Source organism: Uncinocarpus reesii, genomic scaffold, assembly GCF_000003515.1.
Source record: "Uncinocarpus reesii 1704 scaffold_4 genomic scaffold, whole genome shotgun sequence".
Lineage (NCBI taxonomy): Eukaryota > Fungi > Ascomycota > Eurotiomycetes > Onygenales > Onygenaceae > Uncinocarpus > Uncinocarpus reesii.
The window spans coordinates 939,864-948,208 of record NW_003052497.1 but is presented as its reverse complement, the minus strand read 5'-3'; the positions used below and the strand labels follow the sequence as shown (position 1 = coordinate 948,208).

Here is an 8,345-nt window from a genome sequence, read left to right as displayed (position 1 = left end):
GTGGGTTTATTGCGACGGTGGAGGCATTTTTTGGGATGTTAGACGGGCTGGAAACGTTTTCATTGCATGTGTAGATATTTGCGCAATAATGGGTATCATGAATGTGTGATGACTATTGATGTATGTACGATGAAGAGTACTCCTCGTGGAAGTAGTTGGATATTTCCGCGCATGGGTTCAACGTAGTGTGAAATGGCATTCAGCTTCTTGAGGCTCTTTCAAGCTCTTGTCATAGGAGAAAAGGAATAGCATGACAGCTTAGAGCAACAAGAATGGATATTAATATTAGAGCGGGTAACAATAATGCCCAGTCCTATAGTTAGATGTATCATGTCCGAAAAATCCAGTCATTGCATAGTGACAAAGTACCTGAAAGAGAAGGGTATTCGCAAAATATGTCCCGCATCAGTAGAAAGGCTGGAAGCATGTGCTTCGTTTGGCTACTATAGCCCTGAAAGCATAAGACTGGAAAGGGAACTGCAAGCAACCTCAAGAATATAAAAATAAATGAATTCCGCCGCACTACATGGAAAAAGAGAAAATCATGAATCCTTGCGGGCCGCGTTCTTACTTTTATCCCCGACCGGGTCAGCCATAGGCGAGGAGGCGCTGCTCTGGCTCTGACCGCGAACATGAAACCGATGACCAGGGATGGACGCGAACCCAAGGACTTTCTTCACTGCACCAGTGACATTGGAGCCTATTGATCTCCTCCGACTTGTGGGGCCTTCCGCTGACGGTGCCGACGTCGTTCCCGCTACTCTGCCACTTGATTCCACATGGGGTTGCGGCCGCCTCTTCTTGATCACGGGGACATCTTTGGTGATTGTAGGTTTTGGAGGCCATTGGCCCTCTCTTTTCCAGCCCACCACGAGAGAGCGTGTCATGTGTAGAAGGTTGACGGGCACCGCAGGGGTGTTGCCCTCGACCACCAGCTTGTTGTAGATGGCGAGGTAGTTGGCTGGGACGGTGTAGGACCGGAACGGATTGGAGATCGGCAGAATAGGCGGGACGATGGGGACTAGAGGCTCATCGATAACTGTGGAAGGGCCTTCTTGTGGAGCTATTGTACTTTTGCTCGTGGTATGGTCCGAAATTGGCGGTACAGAAGCTTGGTTCGAAGATCCGGCGTCTGCAGCGGGACCAGGTAGTGAATCGGCGGAAAGAAGGCGAGACAGCGGTTCTTCGACAGCTCCCAGGTCACCATTGTCATTATAGCTTCCGCCTGCGCTTTCATCACTGCTTGCCCGTTGCTCTGGCTCCGCCTCTGCAGCCTTTTTCGCAGGGACTCGAGCTCCGGTCCACGCGTCTCGCCGCTGCATCCATAAGCGTAGACCGTGATTCCACTCCATTTCTTCCTCGATCAGCTTCCGCCGTTTGCGTCTTCTCTCCAGCATCGCAGATTGCACCGCATCAGGCGACTCAAACCGATACGGATCGTTAACATTGCCCTTGAACCTATGCGCCGATTCCCGATCCGAGTTCGAGCTATCCTCATCGCGCAATCTCCATTCTAAGACATCTCTATCTTTGGGGACGGATGGCGGCGGCGTCGACTCCACCTCCGAGGAGGCTGACGACGAGCATGGTGCTGAAGAGACGGTTGCTGGCTCGTACGACCAGTCGTTGCGGACTACCTGAAGGAGGTACCGCCTGGCCTCTCTGCCAGCAGCTTCGCGGGCTTCCCTTGACGCCTCAGCTGCAGTCGGATCGGCCGTGCGCGTTCTTCTGTGCAGAGAGGCGAAGAGGCTGGGATGGTGAGGGTGCGGGTGAGATGAAGGCTCTGGGATATGGCGGGGCCGGTCCATTTTCGCGACGAGGACGATGAGTTCGGCTTTTTAGGGAGGATTGACTGACTGAGATGGCGCTGAACGACTCTAGATACGGGCGATATGCGTTGAAATGTCCAATAAAGAATGCATGTTAGAGGAATATGAAGCAAGGAAGCGATCCGCAGTCAAGGCTGTCTTGCCAAGTCGTGCAGAGACGGGAAGCCTGGCGATGCGTGGAAGCAGCAAGTCGAGATGGCCAGGCGGCGATAACTCGCGAACCAGTCACTCGCAACCCATCCAGCCCTCCGGCTTCACGGTCGAAAGCACAGAATCCGTGAAGGGTCGAGGATTCATTCTCGACAGGCATCTCGAGACTCGAGATTCCGATCAGTGAAGATGACGTCGGCAATGGATAATCCCTGAACGAGGCGTTCTTCATGCATTCAAGCAGCAACTGCGCTGAGTTGGGATCCTCGCTCCTTTCACTCTTCAATTCTCAACCTCGTCTATCAATTAACTACTAACATTCTATTGGATAGATAACTACATGGCCATGTCGTTGGACGCTGTGTCCCGATGATCTCATTGCGCGTTTACCTCAGAAATACAAACCCTGGAGCAGAGTCCCAACGCATCATCGATGGAGAGCCTACTGAACGCGGCTCTGGGGTCTGGATCCTGTGCCTCTTGCTGGGACTTTGGCCCTTTCCTGTTCCTTCCAGCCTGCGAATGATGTTGCCACGAGTGCCTTTGCTCTACTCCATCAACACTCAAAGAGCTTGAAACAAAAACCCACGGCTCGATCGGGGACACCATGTCTTATGAGGTTTTATCAGCGTGCCCCTTTAGACGCCTCAGGTCGATAACTCTTCCAGGTTGCCGTCAATCGGAAATGCCCCAGATGATGACTGCTGTCGAATGGCATCTATCCCTTTTCCTTTCTTTCTACCAGATAATACTGCTGGGATGACTTTTGGTGTTGGGGTTTAATTGATGTTCGAACGATGCCGCTTCGGACGCCTTCCCGCTTATGTATCGTATGCTTCATTGTGATGCTTTGACTAGATTTACGGCCATCTTTATATCCCGATCAAGCCTACCCGTCCTGTCGTCGTTCAACAGGGGTACTATAACTAGTCAACATAGCTTAAGGCAGAAGAAATACCTCGTAAATTGTTCGATATTTAATCAAGGAATATCAAGCGAACGAAATGGGGTTTGGATTAATTTATCACCTCATAGTTTACGTCAGGCAGGGTATCCGAAGGGGGCCGAATTCGCCAAAGCTAAGCTTCGTTACCTAGAGATACATGTCTATCACTTCAAATAAAAGTACAGTCTATAGATGCCCCGAATGGCCTAACCCTTGCGCCCCGACATAGATGCCCGACTTCGACGTTTCAAAAGCATGAGAGATCACCAACGCCAATAGATAGCCATTCAATGTCGAACACGGCCCGTTTCCGAAGTAGGTTCGGGCAGTCCCGGGGGTATAAAACCCCAACCAGCAGCCTTCTTCCGCCGTCCCTTGCGATCGCCATATTTCTCGTCGAATTTCCTGATCGCCGTGAGTGATGACATATCCTCACTGATTGACGCACTGATTTCTTCCATGGCGCGGTCAAAATGATGGGGTCGTAGGATTCGCCTTTCAGGGTATTGATATGGTTCGTCGCCTTCGTGTTTTGTCGCGGCGTCGTATTCCTCTCGGACGCATGCCAAAGCGGCAGCGACAGACATGTTTTTGAGATCCGAACCGGAGTAAAACGGAGTGCGGCGAGAGATCTCAGCCAGGTCTATCGTTTCATCTAGCGTCTCGCCCTTCAAGTGGATTTTGAGGATTTCGTGACGATCTTGTTCAGTGGGGAGGTCAACGAGAAGTCGACGTGGCAGGCGCCGTAACACTGCGTCGTCAAGATCAAAAGGCCGGTTCGTCGCGACCATGATAAAGGCTGATGTTTCGCTCATCCCATCCCACTCTCGTAGAAATTGGTTGATCAATTCACGGTGAGAAGTACGACTGCTGGCGCCTGTTCTCGAGCAAAAAATCGCATCCGCCTCATCGATGAAGACAACACAAGGACTCAGCTTTTTGGCCAAAGTAAAAATGGCTTTAACGTTCTTTTCTCCTTCACCAACGTACATATCGTAAACTTCAGAGCCGCTCACCTCCAAGACTGTTGCGCCGCTTTCACGCGCAACAGCCTTTGCAAGAAGAGTTTTCCCTGTTCCCGGCGGCCCATAAAGTAATAGGCCGGGGATCTTGTCGGTGGAGAGGACACCATACGTAAATGCGTCTGGGCGAACAAGTGATAGAGATGTCAGGGTTTTCAGCGCCTCCACTGTTTCTTTAGGCACATGAACATCTGCAAAAGTGGTGCGTATACCCTCCGCGTCGACAACTCCGTTGAGCAGTTTCTCTTCATGCGAGTTACATTTCAACTTCGACTTATTGAGACGGGGCTTGTCCTGATTCTGTTTCCCAGGCTTGACCTTGCCAGGCTTATCGCCCATCCACTCACACTTAACTTGGTCACTTTTTTCAAAAACCTGAATAGCCTGTTGTATATGTCGAAGTTCTAGAACCTCATTTTTCCCAACACAACCAAGAGCAAGTGTTGCGATACGATGGATAAGATCAAATGGCCAATATCCAGCATCAAGGCCACAGGCGCGGACCATCGAACTCTCCAAGGTCCACGTTCGACCATTGAAAAGATCGCTCTGAGATGCAATGGGTTGAGCCATCCTCATTTTGAGCATGATTTGTAAATGCCTTATGTTTATTCCTAGGGTCCGTTGCTTCGCATCTTCTGCAAATATGCGCTCGGCAGTACTGGAATCCATTGCTGGCGTAACAAATATAGTTGTCGAATAACGGTCAAAGTCCCTCGGTATTAATTTAGGGAACGTTTTCGCCGGAGACTTATCACCTTCCTGTGCAGATACCGTTCCAATCACAACAATTTTCTGTCCTTTTCGTCTTCTAGCCTGGACAGCTTTGTGAAGAGAAGATAAAAAGGCAGAACCACCAGGGGTACCCAAAAGGTCTTTGTAATCTTGGACTTGAATAATTAAATCCTCGTACTTGTCACTTATATTCGAGTTCTCGGTTTCTTTTTCTTGGGGGGGTTCCTCTCCAGGACTGGAATTTTCTGGCTTTGCTTTAGGAATTGACAAGAGTTTCTTGACAACGCGAAGGGATTGTGGGTCTACTTCTTCATTACCTTCTCGCCCATGAGGTACGACAACCTTAGCGACGCCAATAGATCCGCGTCCGCCAAATAAACCTTGTAATATGGACGAACCTAAAGCGGTAGGGTCTGATATCCTCGAAATAGGAATTGTAGCGCTGCGTCTTCGATCTCCTGATTCGTCCTCATCTTCTGCTTCATCTTCCTCAAACTCCTCGATTTCCTCGTCAACCTCTCGCTGGGACACTTTCCTGGAGGGATGATATACATCGTATGCCAAAGACGTCATTAGGCTCGAAGGAGAGTCCTCCTCCTGCTCTTGCTCAGCGTACAGCTCAGCAATATCTTGCGCATTCAGTGTAATGACATGGGTATTGAAACTGCTAGCAATCTTCCTTACAACGGCATCGAGAAACGAGATCCCCCCATCTCCAGGATACTGTAAGACCAGATGTACCTTTCTCATAAACGGGTCATCGGCATAGCGAGGAGCAGGTACTGTCATACCCGCTTGAATGGCGGCACGAATTTCGTTCCACACCTCTTCGCTTATCATATAACGATATTCCGGTTTTGAATCTGCCGGACCTTTACCTTCACCTCCATCACCGCCGTCGCCTCCGTGCGTAACCGCTTCCACTGGTTCTCCCATATCCTGGTCATATTGGCCGATCCCGACGGTATGAGGAGGTTCCTGTAGGACTTCTGTTGACTTGTCTGAGAGAACGATATTCCGTTCGCGAAACCAGGTCGGTAGGACTCCTAGAGGCGTCGATCGCCCGATAGATTTTTTGTGCCTCCTAGATCTGCGAACCGCAGATCCATAGGGACTACCATCCCCCTTCAAAATAGATCTTATTTGGGGATTAGCACCTAGTTTTGGAGCCTCTTGAGGCGCCACGTCGTGTTTGGTTTGTGGCCCTACATTGGGCTCGATATCGTTCTTTGGAACATTATCGCCTGCGGAAGGGTTTGGAAACCCTTGAGGGTCTCCGTGAGATGTCCTCAATGAGCGTGACGTCTGAAATGCGCGGATAGATTTGGGACAAGGACGACATTGAAATCGGCTTTTGTGAGCTTGGCGCAAGGAGAGCCGTGCGCATTGCATGGTGTGACCAGGGCAGGATCGAGAATTTCTGCCACTGGGCTAAAATTTCCTCCTTGTGGACTGCCGGGAAGACACATGCGTGTCTTTTTTCGTGACGACGGCTGCAGGATCGGATCGAAAACGACTTTGTTTGCCTTCGTTGAAAGTCGATGGCTGAGAAAATGATGCTTATGTAATGAAAGAGTAACTAGTGCGGTAATACGTTTACCCGGAGACTAGCGTTAGGTACCTACCTACACTCAAGGTCATCGCGCAAAGAGTTACGGAGTAGATGAAGAACGGATAGCAAAGGTTGTGGGAGCCGTGGGCGACGCAGAGGGAGCTGGCATCGAGCTTTGCTTTGACACTTGATGTAGATTTGGATTTTCAAAATATTTTTAAGCAGATTCACAGATATCATTCTTCATTTCTTAATTTAATCTACCAGAAAAACGACAGTATATAGTAGAATGTCCCCTGTTGCGACAATCCCAGACAACTTCGCAATCCGAGACCAACAGAGTGACTTCAGGTATTATAGGCTAGTCTTTAGCACTTGGTGTTGCGTATCCCTCCAGAAGTCATCCAACGGCTTCTTCCATGCCCTCTTTTGGTTTTGAGCGCGGATAGAAATCTCAATCACTAGCAGCTATTAGCGTGGTCCGAAGCAGTTGTATGAAAACAAGGTAGAGTATAGATAGATTAAAATCAGACGTCCAAGGTAGGCAATGCGCTCAACGACACGTCGGTTTACTAGGTTCATACGACGGCTAGCGTGGAAACTGCGAATGAAGGAAAAGGTTTCATCATGAGAAGGAATGGTAGTATAGAAAAAAAATATCCAACTTACATCCAAGCAATAGCCTAGATACTAATCATTTTGAAAAATTAGTAAACTGAAACCTAAAGAAGCTTCAGTGGAGTTAGCAATTGGATTGAGAATGTGCAAAGGCCACCCTCTGTTCTATCAGGTCGAGTTTGGATCAGACAAAAGTACTGGCAAGTATCAGACCAACCGGGAAAGGGAGGTCCGAGTTTTTCTTCAAGGTCGATTCAGTGGTAAAGAAGAAAAAGATGGTTGTCATCTTGAAGATCAAGCTGGGTAGAATGGAGGCAGTAGATGTACGAACCTTTAATATAAAACTATCGATCTCAAGAAAAAAAACATTGAGACCACAAAAAGCATCTCCTCAAGCGGAGAGGGTCAAAATCATCGCACACACGATTGCTGTGTCTGATACCTGAGCTGCTGAAGTTGGTAGGAGAGTGAGAAGGAGGGAAGAAAAATTGCAGCACCAGAAAAATAAATACCCAGGCTCAGCAGCGCTATGCCGTTTGGGTATTAGTGGTAGTATTATGTAACCTATGTGCCAAATCCAGCTAATTAAGCGAGTCCAGAATCAGACGCCGCCCAATCGCTTATTCAGCCACACGTGATTGCTCCTCTCAATCTGGGTTAGCTCCAGATCTCACGACGTCCCATCGAAGGCGCTTTGCGGTGATCAAAGGGTTCGACATGTATGCTCTCCATCGCTTCGTTCGAGATACCCTTTCACCTGGCTCTATCTTATCCTAAAACGCGTGTTCTAATGCTGGTCAATTCCGGATGGTCGTGCCCTGTTGGTTCTAATTTATAGAAGGTAACTCTCACCACGCTCCATCCTGCCCCTCACGACTTTGCTTGGTTGTACCAGCCTCTTGAAGATTAAATAGATTGGAATCTGCGCTGACACAGGTCGTGAAGGTTTCCTCGGCCTTGAAGGCTGAAGCGAAAGGACCTTTTATTCCATGCTGGAGGTTACCTGCTCTCCATAGCGATATCGGCGGAGATACACTATCCTGACAGTCGCGCTATCTGTCACGTCTGTGATTGGGCCTTTTTCTGGACCCTCACGATTTCACTTTATTCATAGAGGAGGTTCGGTCACTCTGGCGCGCTCAACATTGGAGGATCGCGACGTTAGCGTAATACCTCGACAGAAATGATGATGGCGCAGCCATTTCCGGCCCATCAAGTTGGCATGACACACCATCCCGGATTGGCACCAGGGCACCCTATGGCTCCGGGCCAACACCCGAACGCAGCGCACCTTGCGGCACAACCTCCAGGAGCAGGAATGGTTCAGCCACTCCATCCGGGTGTTTCTGCACCGGGAGCGCCGCAAGGTACTCAACCGACTCCGATGGGCGCGATGCCACAAGTAGTCGGAACTACCGGCCCTGGCGGACCGGGCCCGAGTGCCTCATGACATGTGTCACATCTAGGCCCTACGCATTCTCATCAAATGTTTC

The 8,345-nt window shown here is 49.5% G+C and overlaps 2 protein-coding genes across 2 annotated transcripts; both read right to left on the bottom strand.

The window, feature by feature from the left end:
• Positions 1–542: 542 nt before the first annotated feature.
• UREG_06437 (uncharacterized protein) lies at positions 543–1,808 on the bottom strand (the record flags this gene model as incomplete). The annotated part of the gene is made up of 1 exon (XM_002583424.1): positions 543–1,808. One exon carries the CDS (start codon positions 1,806–1,808, stop codon positions 543–545), a length of 1,266 nt encoding a protein of 421 aa, XP_002583470.1.
• A 1,404-nt stretch (positions 1,809–3,212) lies between these two features.
• Positions 3,213–6,074, bottom strand: UREG_06436 (uncharacterized protein; the record flags this gene model as incomplete). Its single annotated transcript, XM_002583423.1, has 1 exon — positions 3,213–6,074. One exon carries the CDS (start codon positions 6,072–6,074, stop codon positions 3,213–3,215), a length of 2,862 nt encoding a protein of 953 aa, XP_002583469.1.
• Positions 6,075–8,345: the final 2,271 nt, after the last annotated feature.